The 22,270-nt window shown below is 36.0% G+C and overlaps 1 protein-coding gene across 1 annotated transcript in view; it reads right to left on the bottom strand.

The window, feature by feature from the left end:
• Positions 1–22,270, bottom strand: part of LOC107741949 (contactin-associated protein-like 2) — a 204,760-nt gene that overhangs the window by 70,352 nt on the left and 112,138 nt on the right. The window contains exons 12-13 of the mRNA XM_016554763.1: positions 22,003–22,130; positions 702–872 (exon numbers count right to left, since the gene is read on the bottom strand). Of these exons, the coding sequence (XP_016410249.1) occupies positions 702–872; positions 22,003–22,130 (299 nt within the window). The remainder of the gene's footprint in view (positions 1–701; positions 873–22,002; positions 22,131–22,270) is intronic.

Consider the following 22,270-nt stretch of genomic DNA (forward strand, 5'->3'; position numbering starts at 1 on the left):
TGTGCTCTGCATTGCCTATTGTGCAGTAAACAGTGTGAAGGAGCAGCCAGCTCGGCTTATAGGGTAAAAACTCAATCTGCATGATAGAGATTCGCCTCTTTTGCTTCTTTTTTACACAGCGAAAAAATTGTTATGTTGCCTTATGTATAATCTAGGCATTTTTGCGGAATAATGTCAGTAAATAGACATTTATAAGCAATTATGCAGAATGTTTTAATTCACCTGTGTTTTCATTTTCTTAAGCTTCCATTTGTATAACAGAGAACAATCAGCAGAACATATGAGGCGAATGTATTGTAATCAGTGCTGCAAACAGACTTTTCTTCGTCATTTCATCATTTCTTATTCTGATATTCTGCGGTTTAAAGTTAAAATGCTTTAAAGATTTTTTAATGATTTGTTTATTACAAAGACACAGCTTTTCACTTCACAAAACATTAATTGATGGATTGGAGTTGTGTGGATTACTTATGGATTATTGTGATGATTTTATCAGATGTTTGAACTCTCATTCTGACGGCACCCATTCACTGCAGAGGATCCTTTGGTGAGCAAGTAATGTACTTATAAATTCCATTTTCACACTTCACAGCAGTAATTGCTGAACCATGGGATTCAGAGAGCAGCAGGACACACAGACAGACACAGAGAAAAGGATAAAAAAGAGGAAGAAACAAAGACAACATGAGCCAGGCTCTTACATTTCAACTCCAGACGGATGAAATCCGTGTTTCCAAGGTTTTCCAGGAACACGCCATAGGGAGCAGAGGTCTTGAAGTAAAAGGAGATATCAGCACTCGTTTCTCCTTGAAAAGTGGAGAAGTGCAGGTACGAGGATGGCGTGTTGAATGATGCCGCGTTCCAATAGCTTCCTGTAAAACAGATCAGAGAACAGGCCGAAAGTAAGTTTCAACAGTTCTGCTTCTGAAGTCTGCAGTCAAGGTCCTTTTTATCCAATATCTGAACCTGAACAGCATTAAACCACCATGAAATTCACAAAAGCAAAGCTTTCGCTGACAGAAAATGACTTATTGCATTGCAATTCTGCACTGTGTCCAGTCTTCAGAGGTCTCATATACTCAAAGAAACATCTGAGAAGTGACCTGTATAATCAAAAAACACTTAGGAGGAAACCACCAAACAAGAGGAAAATAACAATTTAATCATACAAGTCAACTCTTGTCACAAATCTGAGTGGAGTGCACCATTCAGGGCTTTAGCTAGTTCTTGCCATTACGTTGGTGAGTGCTGTGTATGTGACCACAGTTGTCTGTATGAGAGCATGTGGTGCCTAGGAATTATTTCAAAGCCAGCTTGCCAACATCTTCCCTGTCCAACAGCTCTCATGGTTTGACCCCCACCCATCGTGTAATAGAGGCACACTGAATCCCCACTTATCTGAGTGGAAGAGACAAAAATAAAGTGTCATTTCTCTCTAAGATGATGAGTAGTGCATTTTTCAGGTAAGGGGGATATTTTGGGAGATAGCTGAGCTGAGGGATAAAGTGAGAGATCACTCAAAATCAAACACAAGTTTGAGGTAAGCTTATGTTTAGCTCGAATATCTCCAGAGCTTTGCTGTGGACAGTTATTAGACAATCTGTGACTGGTTTTAATGTGTGGGTGATAACATGCCAGCTCCCATTCGTCATTCTGGTGAAATATCTCCTTGTACAATTAAAAATAATATTTGCTGCACTGCATTCTTGCATATAATTCCTGTTGACAAGTATGCAGCGTTTTGGATGCTAGCTTTTGCGTCATCTGTGATTTTATAGACAAAAATCAGAAATTCATGATTAGGGCTAAAGACCTTCCATAAAGGAAAATAAGAAACTAAATATATATATAAATAAAAACACCCAACTGCAAATATCCAAAATACACTGAACAAAATTATAAACGCAACACTTTTGTTTTTGTCCCCATTTTTCATGAGCTGAACTCAAAGATCTAAGACTTTTTCTATGTACACAAAAGGCCTATTTCTCTCAAATATTGTTCACAAATCTGTCTAAATCTGTGTTAGGTTGCGTTGATAATTTTGTTCAGTGTATTTATAATGTATTTGGGGTCAATAAGGTTTTTATTAATTAATTAATTTTTTATTTTTTTGAGAGAAAAAAAATTATACTTCAGCAAAGCTGCATTAAATTAGACAAATGTGACAGTAAATTATATTGTTACAAAAATTGTTACAAACTGGTCGTTCGTCCCACCCCTTCTTTAAAGAAAACAGGTCAAAAATAAATAAATAATTGTCCACTAGCTAAACCAACTTCAAATTAGCTTGGAAGTTCAGCAGGGCTTGTTTATAGGCACTTTCTTCCCATATTCAACAATGTCATAATAAATAAACAGCAGAATGTCTGACTGAAATATTTTTTTGCTCAGCTACTGGCTAAATGCTAAACCACAAACACAGTGACAGGCACAAACACATTGCCATTAATAATGACTGAGATCAGATTTATCCCTAGACATTTACTGTGACTCATGTACTTTAAATCAGAAAGCTAAATAATGTCAGCACTCTCTGCTCTAATGTCGTGCATAAAACACAACCGTCGCAGAAGACAGAGAATAAAAGATCTAAGGAAGGAAAAAACAGAATGTGATGGAGAGGAACAATGTGACAACGGACCGGAGAGATATTAGAGGATGATGTCATCTCAAGACAGATGGAAACAAAGAGAAACGGAGAAAGAGAGAGAGACTACACTGTAAAAAAGATTTTTCAAAGCTGTAAAAAAGATTATCAGACAAGATTTACAAGAAAAATACTATTTCAGTTTTATGTTTAATTCAAAGTATTGCTTGCCATTTTCTTGTAATTATTTGTGAAATTTACTAGCAATTTCCGAGATAAAACATTTTGTTTCCAAGTAATTTTTTTTGTAAAGTGTAAAGTTTAGTTTAATTCAGGATCTATTCTGTTTAATTTCTAACCAATGGGTCAAAGTTTAGCTGGTTAGCATGACCAGGAACATTCTGTATGTTTTTCCATTTATAGTCATTCAAAAAGCAGCCATGCATTCATATAAATTAGACGTGTTTAATTATATTACTGTATGAATCCTTAAATACAAACTTTCAACAATGAAAAAAATATATCAAATGAAAATTCTTCCACAATTTATTCCCCTTATGTTGTTTCAAACCTGTATGACTTTCTTTCTTCTGTGGAGCATAAAAGAGTTTTTTGGTGAACTACCCTTTTAATAAATCAGAAGTTGTTAACTATTATTGTTATTTATTATTACTATTATTGTATGTATCCTTAAATACACACTTTTAACAATGAAAAACGTTTTTGCATGCAGCCAGTGAAGACAATGCAATAGAAAGATTGCCTTTGCATCCATATCACACAAAAATTCAGACTGCAAGTAGTTACATTTCTGTAGAATCAGCAGCTGCAAAAGCATCACTGCTGTATAAAGCTACTGGTGTGTACCTGCAAAAATGTTCACTCCATCAGCACTGAATGCCAGAGAAGTCAAGGTCCCATTCCTTTTCTTTCTCACAGCCACCTATATCCCATAAATCTCTTTCTATACAAACAAAAAACTTACTAAACTTCACCCAATGCTTATTTGTCCCTGCACTCACTTGTTCTGTGAATAATGTGTTTCTGTGGCGACTGGAGTAGGAGGAGAAGCAGAGACGTTCATGCGCCCATTAGGGAGGTCTGAGCTTATCACAGCAGCACAGGAACAGCTCTTTTATTCGAGCTTGCTGAATGTAAGACTCTCAGTCTGTCCATCCGTTAACACCCAATGTTCCAGCACATACTCATTTAATTATTCGCCGATTTGCAGAATTTTCGATGGGAGCCAGTGTTTTTTGGAACAACGTGGGACGTTTTTAAATCAGGCTAATAAGGCGGTACATGTGGCTGATTAAATATGGCTCCTGCCAGGCAACAAAAGGCTGTGAAACAATTGATAGTTCACCCTGTAGATGAGCCTCGCTCTCCTTCCTCAGTGAAGGATTACAATCTTGTGTTCGAAATGGAATGTTACACTGATTGTTTCAAAGCATCTCAATTTCACGCGTGTCACTTCTGGTTAGGATTTTTTTCTTTTTCGGATAAGAGTTTTAAGTGATGTCCAGATGTGATTTTTTAAAAAAACTGATTCAATAAGATTTGGAGTGTTCTTGAGCTGTGACAAAAGTGAATGAACGTTTGGACGTTCCTTGAGAATTTTGCTTTCACAGAGTCAAGGACAACGACAATAGAGGTGTTCGGCTGTGAAGCACTTCAAACAGATTTACATTGATGCATAATGTTGAAAAAAAGAGGACTGGGTTCAGAGGAAGTTTAGATGAGAAATGCATGCTGATTATCAATTCGCTGACTGAGCATTACTTGTTTGCCAAATGTTTCATTCAGCTACAGCAGCATGTTCCCTACGCCAAATAGTGCAACTTGTAAAGTTGGACGTAACAGCAGTTCTTTTGGACAGCAAAGTGGAAACCTGTTCCTTTGAGGAACCAACATGAGTCATCGCTTTAAGAGCAAGAGATCTGCCTTTAAATGGGGATGTAATAGCAGATGTGGATATGAAACTAGAGGCAATTCTGCAGGGCCAGAGCCAAATCCAAAAAAAAACAAAAACAACAAAAAAAAAAAATCAAAATAATAAACTAAAAGAAATGTATTTAAAAATGGCTTTGGTGAATGAATAAAACTGCAGTTGGCTGCTGACTTTATTACAGGTCTCTACAGTATCTTTCAACCAATGAATTTAAATGATTTTTCCATATCTTTTTCAGTCATATGTTTATTAATGCCTGACATGTATATTGGCATAAGAATCATAAAAAAATATTTTATTGAGAATGCACAGAGCAATTTCTAATCAATATTTTACTTACTAAATTTAATTCTAAAACAACAATAAAATAATTAACAGTTAACAATCAAAATAACGTTTTAAGAATTTTAAATTTAACATTTTTTTTCAATCTGAAAATTCCATGATATTTTCCAGGGTTTCCATAACAATTTAATAGTTTTACTCAGCAATGATTCATTAAATTGATCAAAAGTGATACTATTTTTTTTAAATGTTATAAAATATTTCTATTTCAAATAAATTATATTCTTTCAGTTCATCAAAATAAAATAAAATAAAAGGTTTCCACAGAAACATTAAACAGCATATATATGAAGCATGATAATAATAATAAATGTTTCTTGAGCACCAAATCAGCGTATTAAAATGATTTCTGAAAGATCAAGTGACACTGAAGATGCTGAAAATTCAGCTTTGCATCACAGAAATAAATACCATTTTAAAATCTATTAAAACAGAAAATAGTTGTAATAAAATTTCACAATATTGCTGTTTTTTACTGTATTTTTTATCTAATAAATTCAGCGTGGGTGAGCATAAGAAACTTTTGAACGGTAGTGTACAATTTTGTGACATGCAAAAAATAGCAGCGTTTTGAGGATTTCACAGCTTGGAAGTATGTTTTGAAGCAAACTATCTGCTACAACTGTACAGATGCACAACTTAAATAAAAATGAGAGAATAAAATCACTTCAATAGCTTCAAGTGGTGGAGCATAGTGCAGCATTATCAGGAGACCTACAAACAGACTGATAGCAATTCTGAAGCAGCTGCACCCCTTATAGTAAAGCACAGGTCTTTGTGTGCATGCAAATGCAATATCACAACAGTGTTGAGTGTTTTTTTTTTTTTGCCACATCGAGTGTTATTTATGCTGTGCTAAAGCACTACAAAACTCTGCAACTGGAGTGTTTTGCAGAAGTGTACATCATGCGAAGGCCCAAGATATCTTACATTCCAAAAAGCACCATTTCTACAGTGAAGTGTAGTGATAACAGCATCTTGTTTTTCTCTTCAGCAGGAACAGGGAGTGTTTGTCAGGACAGAGGGGAAGATGGATGATACAAAATACAGTAAACAACCTGCAGCCTTCAGCCAGTAAGTTGGAAGTTGCAAAATTGTTCACTCTGCAACATGACCGTGACCCATGAGCGGCTGAAGGACCACAGGAGGGTGAATGGCCATCACAGAGCTAAAAATAAAGTTTTCACCACTTTGATTCAAGTTTTCTTAAAACTATTCTTCATTTAGTTGACAATTCATATCCAAAGCACCTTTATGGTGATGGGACTTAACTGTGCTGTAAAAATTATGTTTTCTAAGATTATTGAAGTATTTTTTTTTAAATTTCCCATTTAATTCAATGCGTAACTTGCTGTTTCTTTGCAATTATTTGTGAAATTTACAATTTACAATTTCTGAGTGAAAAATGTTTCAAAGTAAATCTCACCTTTAGCACCAACCTAGATGTGGCTTAAATTAATAGTTAATAAAATATGCTGTACTCACCCCCTCAGGCCATCCAAGATGTAGATGAGTTTGTTTTATCTGAACATATTTGGAGAAATTTAGCATTATATGGCATGCTCTCCAATGGATCCTCGGAGTGAATGGGTGCCATCAGGATAAGAGTCCAAACAACTACAAAATAACAATAATCCACAAGCTCTCGACACAACTCTAGGTCATCAACTAACGTCTTGTGAAGTGAAAAGCTTTACATATTTCTCTCATGATTCAGACAAGATGGCTTTTTCCACTGGAAAAAGCAATATGGATAGAGGACTCATAATTTTTGTCAGAAACAATGGTTTGAGGTTAAAAACACATTATGTTTTTTCACAGAAACACACATATTTTCACTTCACCCAATGTTAATTGATAGAGTGGAGTTGTGTGGATGTCTTGTGAATTATCGTGGTGCTTTTATCAGCTGTTCTCATTCTGCCAGCACCCATTCACTGCAGGATCCACAGAGGATCCATTGGTGAGCAAGTGATTTAATGCTAAATTTCTCAAAAATTTCTACATTTCTGATGTAATGCTAAAATTCTTCTCTGTTTGGATGAAGAAACAAACTCATCTACATCTTGGATGGCCTGAGGGTGAGTAAATTTCAACCCAGTCTCATAAAAATACGTACCTCTGCGTACATTTCTGCAACACTGTTTTTACGTACCTTACTGCACATTTCGCCGCAGTTTCAAAGAGAAATGTCCACTGAGTGGCGCTAAAACACGGGTTCAATACATGAACCATGGCACGTTTTTATTACGTTGATATAGGTACGTATTGCTGTGTTTTTATTACGTTTCTTCAGGTACGTATTGCGGCGATTCAGAATTCAAATATCCGGGGACTGTCGCTAAAAGTTAATGCTCTATCGTGTTGGAAATATGCCCTACACCAAACCCAACCCTAAACCTACCCGATAGTGTTAACAAATGCAAAACTGATACAAAAACACATTTGTTGATGCAACTGTGCCATTTTAACTTCCTTATATGCAGATTTGAACTGTTTTGTTGAACCGTAGTTACACGGGATTCGAACCGGAGCTCCTCGCCTCCATACTCCGTGAGTTACCGAACAAACCTATCGTCTATGAAAACCCATTGATATGAAGCTGGATATGTGCGGTGCTAACAATCAAAAGCATCAGTTTTCAAATCTCCCAGCATATTAAAAATTGTTTTGAAGTCACAACATAATTACTCTTCAAGTAATTGTGCGAAAATTACGCTTTATTAATCGAAACTCTGTAAATCATACTCTGTGTGAAAATAATTTAAAAGGTGTCGTAGTTTTACTGCCTCTAGTGTTAATTTTTTTGGAGCCTGCAGTGATATGTACTTATTGGTACGTATTTCGCGTCTTGCAAAAATGTGCCCCCAGGTACGTATTTGCCATGAGACCGGGTTGGTAAATTTTCATTTTTGGGTAAACTACTCCTTTATTAAGCAGCTTACTGGTTAAAAGAAAAAAAAATATTAAGAAGTGTATCTCCCACTAAAAGTACTTAAGATATATTTGTTTTCCAAAGGATTTTCAATATTCTTCTGGGTTTTCACTCTAAGAAACGAAGGTATGAAGCAAAAGTGGTCTCTGAAGACCTCAATGCTGTTCAGGTGGGGTGATAAAAGCAAACATGTGACAGACAGCTCATTTATCAGCAGCACAGATGCTGTTTACCTTATACAGACCCCAGGAGTGTGACGGCTCTGAAATGTGTTAACAGCCGCCAAATGAGGGAAATTTAGGTGGTCCAAATACGTACACCCCAACAAAGTCACAGGAAAGTCGAGATGGTCCTCACTGCAGAACACAAGATCCAGGGGGCGAGGTTGGATCCAGATCCAACTCCTCCCACCTTACATATCCCTAAACCTACCCGTCTCCACCCCCTGATCCCTAAACCCACCCATCTCCACACCTAAACCTACCAATCTCCACTCCCTAGATGTGGATCCAACCCCGCCCCCTGGATCTTTGTTCTGCAGTGAGGGGCTACTGGGAAAGTCAGATGGGTTGATCCTCTGTTCAAGAAAGGCTCAGAAAAGTCAGAGATATTCAAACAATAGACTGTTTTATATTTTCATTAATCAAAAAACAAACAAACAAACAAACAAAACAAAAAACCTAAAATTATTTATATGTATATATATATATATATATATATATATTTAAAATAATGTTTATAATATTCACATTTTGTGAAAAAATGTATGAAAAATAGTTTTTAAATAGAGTTCATAATCCCAAGTTCTGATGTTTATTTTTTTTGTAATGTTGAAAAATATTGTTAATGTTAATGTTAAAGGTTAACTGTTTTTACTGATCTGTTTTATAATGTGATTTTTGGTGAATTGTACTGAATCGAATTAAATTTAAACTGAACATAACAATCATTTCCAGATTTTGAAATCATCAGATATTTAGAAAAAAATTTTTTTGTATGTACAATGCAAGTCAATGGGGTCCTAAAAAGCACTGGACATCATTAACTTTTATTGCATGGACATTTATCAAAAAATATTCTTTTGCATTTCGCAGAAGAAATAAATAATCTTTTAAAATTTGATTCTGTATCTGATATTTTCAGTGTGGTCTGAATGTCTTATCTGTGTGTTAAGGTTATTGCACCACATCATCATAAGTGGAATTCACGCATCTGCAACACAATTACATTTCCAACTTATTGAACTGTAGCTGTGATGAGCGATCACTTGACTCAGTTGTAAGGGAAACAGGTCAATTTAGCTCAAAGGGAATCATTTAAGATTTTAAAGGGAATTTGGACAGAATCACTGTTTTACGGCTGATCACTGAGACGGCCAGCGATTCATTGAACGAGCCGTATGACATCAATTCTGCAATGGGTATTTATATCCAAAATATAGTGTAAACACTATTAATTAGCACAGTAACAAGATCGGCAGCTTAAGAACGAAACTCCCAACGGAAAATAAAATAAACTAAAGTAAAGAAATAGATGTAAAGTTTGATGAGACTAGGTGGCGTTTCTCCTCATGGTTTTGGAGGAGCTGGCGTGTAAGCCAGAGCACGCTCAAAAAGCTAAAGAAGCATGATTAAAAAGCATAGCTCAAAGCTATGACTAAAAAGAAGAGAGTGAAACCAAAGAGCGAACAAAGAAGGGGGTTGAAGAAGAGAGCCAAGAGACTAAGAGAGAGAGAGATGGTGTCCTGAGTATTTAAACTGGGCTTTTGGACACATCCCAAATAGTGTTTTGACCAATTAGACACTGTCTTAGCTCTTGTCTGATTCGGTCTGATATCCTACACAGTGTTTCCATTTATGCTTCTGCATCTGAGCATGAGCACTCATGACAGTAAAGACAGACACTCAGCACGGGGTAAAGCTACCCACACCAGTGTTTGATTCAACCCTCTTTCATAATTGCAGCCGTGTTGATGCCACATTGGTGAGTGGGCACACATTAGACCACTCCTGTGTCGGCTGGATGATCACAAGCTCTCTCAGGCCTCTATTAAACAGTAGGCTCCATTGAGACCAAACACAAAGGCCAGTCTTCGTCACACATACTTTATATTTGACATTTACTGAGCACTTGCTCTTTCTTTAAAGCTGACTTCCTTACTTTCTGTCTCCCTCTCTTAACAGGCAAATGGAGTAGACAGCTCTACTACAACATATCAACCGCATGAGCCACACTTGTAAACAATGGCAGAGCAGTGGTGCATCCAGACTTTTTAAAATTTTTACAATGGCACATATGGAACACAGACTCACAGTAGCAAGAAGCATAACCCACAATCCCTGATGATGATGATGATAATAATTTTAAAAATATTTATAATAATAATAATAATAATAATAATGGGAGATATTTTCATACTTCAACATGTTTTTTAGACCTGGAAATCACAAAAAAAAAGAAAAAAAGAAAAAATAAAAGGTACAAATGTCTGATGCCACATTGATCAAATCAAATCAAACCAGATTTATATAAAGATATTCTAATATGCAGATTTATTTAAAATATATTAATACATTGATAATAAAAAGAAATGCATCTTGAGGACCAAATCAGCATATTAGAATGATTTTTGAAGTGACATTGATTATTATTATCATTATCATCATTATTATTATTGTTAGGGAATGTCTATAGTTGAATATCTTTTAAATTAACAATGAATATGACAATTTATTATTATTATTATTATTAAGGACACAAATCACACACAAATGACACTAAATAATAAAAATATTGTATTTGCATATATTGTATATTTAAGAAATGTGAGTATTGGTATTTTCTTCTGTAAATACATTTTCACTCTACTGTACAATATTTTACTGTGTCTATGCTCATTATCAATTTAGTTTGTTTATTTGCATTAAATTACCATTAATTTATAACTTTCTTCTTCTTTTTTAATAATAAATAATACATTTAGTAAATGTAATAATATATTTTTAAAAATAATCCAACAAAAACCTATTTAATGGATCAGAAGAGGCTCATGCAAATCAACAAAATTGTGACCTTTCATTTCTCTACACTGTTACTCGCTCAAATTTAAACCTAGGATGCTAAATCAGGCTTTACTAAAGTTCCACCTCTGACTTGGGAGTCGACCAATTACAGTTTACAATTTTTGGAATCCTGGACACGTACCTGTAGCAGAGAAAGAAAAACTCAATATATCAAGTCACGAACAATACCATGGCACCTGTGCTGAACTCCACACCTGAAGTCATCAACACAACACTGCGTTTACAGGAACTGAACATTATACTCACAAAGGTACAAACATTGGATTTCCGTGTAGAATAAATGCTCAGACCTTACAGATGTTCCAGTCTCAGGTCATATCCTGGCAGTCAGGAGTCATTAGAATCAGTTGTACTGAATTACATGGTGCTGGTGCTCTGACATTTGACTGACAGATCAGTAAGCAGGCCTGTTATTGACTCTGGGTGCTGTTACTCGCTGTCAATCTCCATGATATTCCTATATGGAGACCATAGAAAGTACAGTTTTCTTTCTAGTTTGTTCACAATGTCAAATGCAGAGGACTTTAATTCAAAAAGAGACTAAATCTAAGCTTCTGACAGTGGCCTGCACTGGCATCAACATTATGAGAATTGATTTCACACCAACAACAGCTTAAGATACACACTTCCAGTGTCCAACATTAACACTTACAGTAGGACCAAGTGCCAAATGTGAGTAAAAACTGGCATTGGGCAAGTGGCCCTGAATTTGTTACAAGATCCCTAAAGTAGATCTTTTGACCAATTACTTTTTCAGTCACATGTTTATTTATATTTTACATGTATATTGATATTACTAATATAATAATTATTAATTAAAAAAATAATTTACTGAGGATGCACTTACAAAGAGCAATTTCTAACCAATTAAATATTTTATTTAAGTATAATTTATCTATATTTATCAGTAATTATTTATATTTAAGCTATAAAAATTATATTTACAATTGAAATGTTATTTTCAAATAACAATATCATAATTAATAGTTAACAATCAAATGTAATACTTTTACGCAGCAAGGATGCATTAAATTAATCAAAAGTGGTAGTAAAGATATAGTTTTATGGCCAGAAAGAAATATTTAGAACTTGTAAAAATCGTATGGCTAGAAGTTTATTTTGGAATCTACTAATTTAGCATGGGAAAGAAAAGATACCATCTTTAACAGCTATCAAAAAAATGGTAAAACAACCGGAGGCTATCTAGTGTCTGGTGTATAATGCCACCAACAAGACAGGCAGCGACACAAAGCTCTGGTCTGTCAGCTGGTACTGCTGCAGTGTAATGCAGCAAAATCGGAAGTCTTTCCCATCAAAGCAAGCTCTCTATGGTGAGCCCAAATCACAGTTTCACCCTGTGGACTGAGCCAGCAGTGAAGTGAGAGAAGGAATGAATGTGTTTTGCAGGTGTGAATGGTACCATGTGTTTCTGTAAAGAGGTTTTCAACAGCATCCAATGATGCCCTTTTGACAGGATCCTGGGACGTGTGAGGTCATTTTGGTCTGGAAAAATTCTACTTTTTCCTTTATTTCCAACCCAGTTGGTGAGGTGGTAAAGAAAGTTCTCACACAGACAGACATTTAGAATGTCAAGATTTGTGCAAACTAAAACATGCCTATTCCTGATATTTTCAATGTGTTCTTGCACAATAAATTGACCTAAAACTGACCACAGAACATCAAAAATGTCATATTTTGATTATAAATTAATCATGTCTGATTGAGCATCATGGAAATCAAGATTTGAAACACTTTAAAACCCTTATAAAACTCAGTGAGGCATAATCTCAGCAGCAGGATGTACAGTACAATGCTCAAATCCAGCTAAACCCCAGAATTCATTTTGCTGCTCATCTATTATTTGACAAGATATGTGGTGCTACCAGTCTACCAGATGGCACCTTTACAATAGATGGCTGGATCAGAGGTCATTAAAGTGTTTACTCGTGGCACAGTGATGAATTGAGTAGTGAACAGTGTCAGATTTTTCCACTTGTCTCATTAACTATGATAGTTAACCTTTGTCTGGGTCTAGGGCAGGCAGACAGCAAACAGTTGTAATCTAAATTACCCCGTGAGCTCATTAATGTGAATAAAAATTGTTTGCACACAACTGCAAAAAAAACTCCATGAACTTTGCGGTTTGATTGCCAAACTTTGGCAGTGCTAGAGAAACAAGCCCCCTTTGTTTTTCAGCAAAGAATAGAAGTATTTTCTTTTATATTCTATTTTCTAAAGAGGAGATTAACCCCTGCTGATTACACCCTATGAATGAGATGAACTTATTCTCATAAATAGCAAAGCTGTCATTTGTTATCATAAAAGTTGAAGTCAAATGTCATGTGTATTTCTGAGTTGTTAGCAAGCACCTACTGAAACCTTTCTGTGTCAACAGCTCTGAAGAGATACTTTAAAATTGTGCAGCCCAGATGAGTGCATTTCATCTGGAACATTCACAGTCTACAAATCATTTGTCATTCTAAATGCAAAATAAATAGGAATAGAAAAAAAAGATTTAGGAAAGTAAATATTACATTAATTTAAAAAGCAGCTGACTGCTAGTCTGAGTCATAATTAGTCTAATGGTAACAAAATAAATAGAGGAGACAGGACCAGTTGTCAGAAGCAATACATCTCAGTAATTCAATATTTTATAGATATATATCAAATAGGTAGTGAAGAGAGAGAGACTTATTCTTAAGGTCCGGGTCACATTTTTTGTCTTTCATATCTCATTTAATGCAGTATATTAATGGAATTATTGTATATTAATGGAATTATTGCTGGCCAGAAAAATGGTTAGATATTTTTTCATGTTACTATTTACACGTTAACTTTTTAACAGTACTTTGTGTTTCATAATAGTTGTAATCTTTAAATTTTGCCTATACTATTTTTGAAAAGTCATTTATTTGACTTTATTTGCTCAAAAATAATAAATTGTGAAATGTTAATACAATTAATAATAATTGTTTTCTATTTTAATATATTTTAAAACGTTATTCCTGTGATGGAAATCTGAATTTTTAGCAGCCATTTTCAGTAGAATTTTCATCCAGTCTTCAGTGTCACATGATCCTTCAGAAATCATTCTAATATGCTGATTTGGTGCTCACTTCTGATTTCTTAATTCTTATCAGTGTTGAAAACAGCTGTGCTGCTTAATAGTTTTGTGGAAACCATGATACATTCTGGATTATTTGATGAAAGTTCAAAAGAACAGCATTTATTTGAAATAGTAACAATGTAAAAATCTTTACTATCACTTTTAATCAGTTTAATGCATCTTTGCTGAAAAGAATTATGTCTTAAAAATAAAATAAAATAAAATAAAATAAAATAAAATAAAAAACTTACCCCAAACTTTGGAACGGCAGTGTAGCTTGAGAACACATTAAATAAACAATTTTTTCCTCTGGACATTACTGGTAGAAATATTCAATAGCTTTTTACACATGAATTTAAGGTATAAGTATATATTGAAATAAACCAACCTGAGAAATATTCACTGGAGTAAAATGTGACAACTAACCCCTGTCTCCCTTACCTACTGTACAAAACCTGCAAACAACAGTCTTCGTTTTGAGATGTTATTATTATTATAAAATTTTTATTTAACATGGACATCACAGTTACATTGGACAAACCATATGCACTTGCCACGGGAGGCTTTTCAGAAAGCAAAAAAAAAAAATAAATAAATAAATGAATGAAATAAAACCAATAACAAATAATAATAACAATGTTAACAATAAAAGTAGTAATAATGATACTAATAAAGAAAAAGGGAAAAAGAAAAAATATGCCATAAAAAAAAAAAAAAAAGGAACAGTACATTCAAAATTATTTACATACATAAGCTATAAAGCAAAGACAACATAATCAGACAATATCGCAATAATAATTTGGTATGAAGAACTATTCATGTGAGCACTGTTGTTTGGTTTTTAACCATTGTTTAAGTCCTCTGTTAAAAGCATTACCATTGGTCTCTAGTTTTAAATTAGTAGGTAAAGCATTCCAGAGTTTTGGCCCCTTTGCCGAGAAAGCAGATTGGCCAAAAGAGGTCTTATACTTTGGAACAAGACAGTCACCACTAATAGTGGCTCGTGTGTTTGCCCTATGAGAGTTCTGACACCTACTGACCAATTCAGAAAACAGTGCTGAAACATAATTCTTTAGACATTTAAAAACCAATTTGAGATAATTAAAATCAACGAAACTATCGAAGCTAAGAAGGTTATGCTTTCTTAAAACATCACAATGATGCCATCTCATGGGTTTCTGGTCCATAACTTTTATTGCCTGTTTGTATATTGAAATAATAGGCTTTAATTTATTTGGAGAGACTTGTGACCATGATGTGACACAATATGATAAATGTGAAAATATCATTGCATGCATGTATAATTTTGCAGTTTGACATGACAAGTCCCTTCTAATAACACGAAAACAATTTAGGTTTGGTTTGACCTTCTTACAGATGTACTCAATGTGACTATCAAATAAGTTCAAAATGCTCACTGTCAAACAGGTCGTGTCTCAGATCAGGTCCGAGGACTGGTTTGTCACGATCGATCTGAAAGACGCGTATTTCCATATCTCCATCCTTCCTCATCACAGGAAGTTCCTGAGGTTCGTTTTTGGGGGCAAAGCGTACCAATATCGTGTTCTTCCTTTCGGCCTTGCACTCTCACCCCGTACTTTCACGAAGTGTGTGGATGCTGCTCTGGCTCCTCTGCGGCTCCTGGGCTTCCGCATACTCAATTACATCGACGATTGGTTGATTTTAGCTTGTTCAGAGCAGGTAGCAGTTCGACATCGAGATGTCGTTCTCGCTCACATGAGAGAGCTGGGGTTAAGACTAAACGCCAAGAAAGAGTGTGCTTTCTCCATTACAGAGGACCACTTATCTGGGCGTGGTGTGGGATTCGACCACGATGCAGGCGCGTTTGTCTCCTGCTCGGATCGAGTCGATCATCACTGCAGTCAAGAGAGTGAAAGAAGGCCAGTCACTCACTGTCAGGCAGTTTCAAAGACTGCTGGGTCTGATGGCAGCTGCGTCCAACGTGATTACTCTTGGCCTGCTGTACATGAGGCCCCTACAGTGGTGGCCCAAGACCAAGGAGTTCTCCCCGAGGGGAAACCCGCTTCGCATGTTCAAGGTCACGCGGAGATGCCTACGTGCCTTAGACATGTGGAGGAAACCTTGGTTCTTGTCTCAAGGGCCCGGTGCTGGGAGCTCCTTGTCGCATTCTTCAGTTCATTGTAGAAATTTACATCATGACATGGAGGATTATAAAGCACAACTAAATTAAATTTCATGTTTGAAGAAAGAATTACATTCAATCCCAAGCATTCCATGTTCACATTCAGGTCAAGTTAAGTAAAGGTAATTCAGGCTGATGCACAATAAGGACATGTTCACCTGCTACATGCAGATTTCATTTGTGTATACTTCCCGATAATGACATAAACGGCAGATTTCCTTCCAGCTGGAGACAAAAGAACCTTTTTTATTATACATGTAATTCACTTTCAGTGTCCAATAGACCTGAGGCTCATGGTGATATTAATAGATTTCACAAGCATTGTAAAAGTGACATCACCCCAGAAAAGACTGAACGCATAGTGAAACACTACTTCCCGACTTCAACTGATCTAATGCAATCAGGTCAGGATACTTTCTGGGAGTTTGGGCATATCACATCCCGACACACATCACATCCCTCATTAGTCCCTCATTAGTCTCCAGGTGCAAACTAATCACAAATGCATGAGAAACGGCACGGAGAGCATCACCACGGCCCAGTGATTCAGTAACTAAGCAACACTGAACATCCTCATCGCTAATAATAATTTACTGGTCGATCTAGTAGGAATCATTGCTATTTTTGATGAATCTTATTTTTTCTCCTACCTGCAGCTCTCCTGTTTGCATCACATCTGGTTAAATACTAAGCTAGCAAAGAGAGAGTTTGTGACTTCAGCTTATTCTTTTGGTATTTTGGTATTTTAAAAAATGTCAGGGATCTTAACCAGATCTTATGCTTCCAAGATATTACAGGACATTTCAGATTGATAAATTGAGTCAAACTCAAGTTATTCACAGCATCAAATAATCAATTTTGATCATTTTTAAATTGAATGACTTAATCATTAAAACCACTCAGAGTACGGCCCCAGTTGCACGGTGTTAAACTCTAATTTTAAAGGGATAGTTCACCCAAAAATGAAAATTCTGTCATTAATTACTCACCCTCGTGTTGTTCCAAACCCGTAAGACCTTCGTTCATCTTCGGAACACAATTTAAGATATTTTTGATTAAATCTGAGGGCTCTCTGACCCTCCCATAGACAGCAAGGTAACTACCACGTTCAAGGTCCAGAAAAGTACCAAGATGATCGGCAAAGTAGTGAGCGTGTGGTGGCGCCGGCTGCGTCACTTGTGGACGCGCATTCACGACAGTATCATGACATGTGACGTCATCACGCCAGATCTGGGTCAGCGCCGGCGCAACAACACGAGGGTAAGTAATTAATGACAGAATTTTCATTTTTGGGTGAACTAACCCTTTAAACTGTGTCCATGCAAATATCATCCAATTTGTCCACAGTTGGAGCGTGACCAAAGTATAGGACTTCAGTCTGACCCCAAATTTAGGTTTTAACTGCAGCTAATACAACATTTTTGCAATGAAGATGGACCATCCTATCAGCGATGTCGCTCACATAGCTGTAGTTATCAAACAGGAAAACTACTCAGATGTAAAATGTCTAATGCATCGTAATGAGACGTATTTAATATTTTTCATATATCATGGAATTGCCATCACATTGCGCATGGCACACTAATTTATAATTTCTAGCAACTGCTTCGTTAGGCAGGGGTATCATATTCCTTTATTACTGACAGGTTATCTATCTCAATTAATTTGTAAAGCAGCCAGTGGTCTTAAGCCACAGCACATCATAGCCAGGCAAGATGCATCATTAAATCATCATTTTGTTTGTTATCTTTATTCCTTCTCTCGGTTATTAATGAGTATTAATTATGCAACCTGCCTGAAGATTATGGTTTATATCCTATGCCGTGGCACAGCAACGGAGATTAATTAATTTGAGTAAATGAGAAACCCATCTTCCTTTTTTTTGTAGCTTAGGCACAAACTAAGCTACTCACTGAATCCAAGGTTTCTCCAGAGAAAACATCATCTAAGAGTTTACAGAAGCAAGTACACAAATGACTGGACACACTTCTAATCACCACAGAACCTTTTAATTAATCTTGATTAGATTATATATAAATGGATGATATTATGATTTCTTCTTCAAAATATAACATATTCCAGACTAAAATTATATTTTTTGTTTGAACAGTCCGACATGCCAACTTATAGCTTAGTTCAGTGGCGTCAGTTTGTGGCAAATTCTGTTTGGTGTCATAGTTGTACGGAAATTAAACACTTTGCCTTTAAATGCCAGCTGCTTAGACTGAAGTGCATCTGTCTGCGAGACTACAAATTACTCCCACTACAAATTAACCATCTATGCCAACAACAACCATCGCAAAGAAAGCATAATATAATATATGCACACCTAAAAGGACCTGCCAGATATTGCAAATACAACAAAAAACTAGCCACTAAAATAGTCATTCTGATTATTAACCTCTTCACTGTCAGAAAAAATGTGCAAAAATTGTAGCTTTAGGGGTATAACAGCTAGTCAATGGAGTGTAGCGTCTGGACCAATCAAACACACAATTTTTCATTTGATTTAACAAATTAGTTATTCATTAGATTAACAAATCGTCACAGACCCCTCACCCAATAAACTGGGTGCCAGGATGTCTGCGAACGACACCAAGCCCCCCCGGTCCCCATGGCAACCAATGCTGATATCACTGGTTTTATGGCCCAAAGGAATGCGGGTAGAGAAAATCACTACCTTTTCCATAGGAAGAGACACAATGCACAGTAGAAATGGACTCTTCCCTAATTAATTCATAGGAAAACCTTTCTTTGAATGAACACACATATCCTTCAGGTCATTGTGTATGTTGTCTTTGATATTTTATACTGTTTTATGCAGGCTTATGATGGAACCACTCGTTCCTGTCATCTTACCTATATGTAATCCTACCATGTTTAGTATCTATGAATTAGTCTTCTGATGATCTAAACGAGAGTGTATATTATATGTTGGTACATAGGCAATATATTAGTATCCTGAAAATCTTTAGCAATTTCGATTCAAGTTCCATATGCAAATTACCATCCTCCACACAAAGGGTCATAAAACTCCCCAGTATTTCAAACTCCCGCTTGGGATTTCAGCCTTTCTCATTGGACAAGCCCATCTTGAGAGGCGGGAATCTTCTGAGACATTAAAGGCCCCACACCAGGGACCCTCCCAGAGTCGGTGGTTTGTTTGAATTCTGAAAAGATGTGAGCTACAACACTCCAAATATTTATAGTCAATTATAACTAGTTATGATTAATTATTAATATTTCCCGTGAGCTGATTCGCTACAGGAGCAATACCCTCAAAGGGACACATTTGTATACATTCTTTACCCATAAAGGGTGCATTTACCTTAGAGTAGTAATATGTACCTTTAAGGTAGTAATATGTACTCTTATGGTACTAATATGAATGTTTTTATATATGCTTTTTTAACTCTCTTATGCTCATCATCGCTGCATTTATTTGGTCAAAAATACAATAAAAACAGTAATATTATGAAATATTATTACAATTTAAATAACGGTTTTCTATTTTAATATTTTTCAAAATGTAATTTATTCCCGTGATGGCAAAGCTGAATTATCACCAGCCATTACTCCAGTCTCCAGTGTCACGTGATCCTTCCGAAATCATTCTAATATGCTGATTTGCTGCTCAAGAAACATTTCTTATAATTATCAATGTTGGAATCAGCACAACTGCTTTCAACATTGAACATTTTTGTAGAAACTTTGATACATTAAGTTAAAACGCTTTAACTTTGGCAGCATTACAAATAATACACTTCAAACCACGCTCACTAAAGAGTGCTCACTTAAAATAATCATTCTGTAGTGGATGTGGTTTGTATTCTTACAGGGCTCTTCAAATATTCAACAATATATAGACATATACAGGGGTCCCTTTGAAGCAAGCAAATATTTTCAGTGAAAAAGTATCTGAAATTATTTCAAGTTTGATTTCTGAACCTAATGGGACTGGACTCTGTTATAAAGCAGCACTGGTTTCTCATATTATTTTCACATTAAGGCTCCTAACCACATTGGCATTCAGCCTGTGCATCCAATTACCTAATTTTGAGACTTCGCAGTAAATAAATAATGAGTGCAAAAATAAACAAGTCTTTAAGGGATTGCTGGACCCATACAAGAAGGCATTTGCAGTCTTGAGCAGAAACCCAACAGCGGTGAGACAACCATTACACTGTGCAGCATAAATGCAAGCCCAGAGGGGCCTCATGGGTGAAGTGCAGACTGTCCAGAGGCCTATAACTTTCTTCTTGTGCACATGCAGGTGGCTAAGAACAACATTTATATGCAGCATTACCATAGTGAGGCTGGCTTTCTGCATTAATGCACTACTACTCTGCTCCCTTCCTACCAAGGCCCTGAATATTTGAAGAAATGAATAAATAATAGCCTCAGACTCAGCCCTGTGTGGTGGGCACTCGCCATGATTTGTGGGACCCCCTGACGAGCAATGATTATGTTTCCCTACCAGGAGGTGCAGTATTTTCTAAGTGGCTCCATGCAGTTTGCGGCTGCTGATTGGCACAGATAACTGTGCAACTGAAATAAAAGACATGGGAAAAATGGTTATTTAGCAGAGAATTTCATCTGATTATTTTCAGTACCCTTATTACCGGCACTGCTTTCCTGGTGTCATTTGGGCATAAACGCCTTGGTCAAGGGCACAAAAGTGATCTCAATAATTCCAGTTTGCTAAATCTAAATAAACAGACAAATTTGAGATGTACTGACAATCTCTGATCATGTACTGTAACGGCTTATATAGCCAACTATATATATATCTTTTTTATTTTCTTATAGCCAATTTCCCTCTATGGATAATTCATATAAATGTCCATAGTGTATGTTCCTAAAGCATATGTCCAGTAGTTGGAAGAACCTGATGAAAACATAGTATTACATGGCCTAAATTACAAGAGAACTGAATAATAGGACAAATATCTTCCAGTCACAGGTGTGTGGGAACAATAGGAAAAAAGGAAGAAAAAACAGCAGTTGACGTTCTTGTCTTACAGGTGAGTGTAATCGAATGCACCTGATCTAAGTAATAAGCCAGATGCAATTAACAGGAATAATGAGGCATAAAAATGCATCATTTCACATGGTGATGATGGTGGGGGATGGCTCTGTATTTTACCCTTGGGTTCTCAGTTTCGCTCTGGTGAAACTTGGGCATTTATAATTGCATCTGACTCACAAAAAAAAAACATCTAATTCGCCTACCTCACAATTGCTCAGAGAGAAAAAACTGATCATTTTTATGAAGATATGGCAAGCTGGCTGTTGACACCAGTTTATAAAAATGAGTGGCAGGGGCCTCTGTGGGATGTAATGATGATTGAAAAGCTCTGATTGCCGATCACAACTTTGGGACGGTTACGCTGGAGACATCTGTGCCCATTTCCTCGTCCTCTTTCAGAGTGCTGCAGACAATGGGCTGACCTTGAAAAATGCTAAACATCTATTTAAAGAAGATGCCATTAAAACAAATCCTTTGGCAATACAGATTATTACAACATATTTCAAGAGCGGAAGGTTTTTAATTGCAAGGCCACCATGTGAAGACATAAAAGATTCATAGCCTTGTACACAGTAACTGCCAGACGAAGAAAGCTGCTTTCATAAATTGCAAAGGACAAAAAAACAGCAGTGCTTGCTCAGAATAATATGCAAACAACATTTAACTGTTTACTTAATTTAATAAAGCATTAAAACCACATAATTAGTTGTCTATGTTCAGTTATTTGTTTATTAATCCACAAGCTGTATTCTTGTGAGCCGAAGCTGGATATTATTTAAGTAGAAAGAAATAGACTCACGGTCTCCATAGCAACGGAGAGGTCCCACGGTCAGCTTGGCCTCTGAGCCGGGTCGATTTGTGTCCCCAACAGCCACTTGGCTGACCGGTAAGTGGTCTTTATATACCAGAATCCCGGAATCGTCCCTCCTACCAAAAATTATAATTCATAATAAATTATGATGAAAAAAATAAACATCTTATTTTCATTTTTTTCCTGCATCATAGTACTAAACCTTAAGAATCTTAACTCTCCTTGTTGACAAGATCTAATAAACTCATTAAAGCTT

The sequence above is a fragment of the Sinocyclocheilus rhinocerous genome, unplaced genomic scaffold (assembly GCF_001515625.1).
Source record: "Sinocyclocheilus rhinocerous isolate Xijiao unplaced genomic scaffold, SAMN03320098_v1.1 scaffold100, whole genome shotgun sequence".
In the NCBI taxonomy this organism is placed as follows: domain Eukaryota; kingdom Metazoa; phylum Chordata; class Actinopteri; order Cypriniformes; family Cyprinidae; genus Sinocyclocheilus; species Sinocyclocheilus rhinocerous.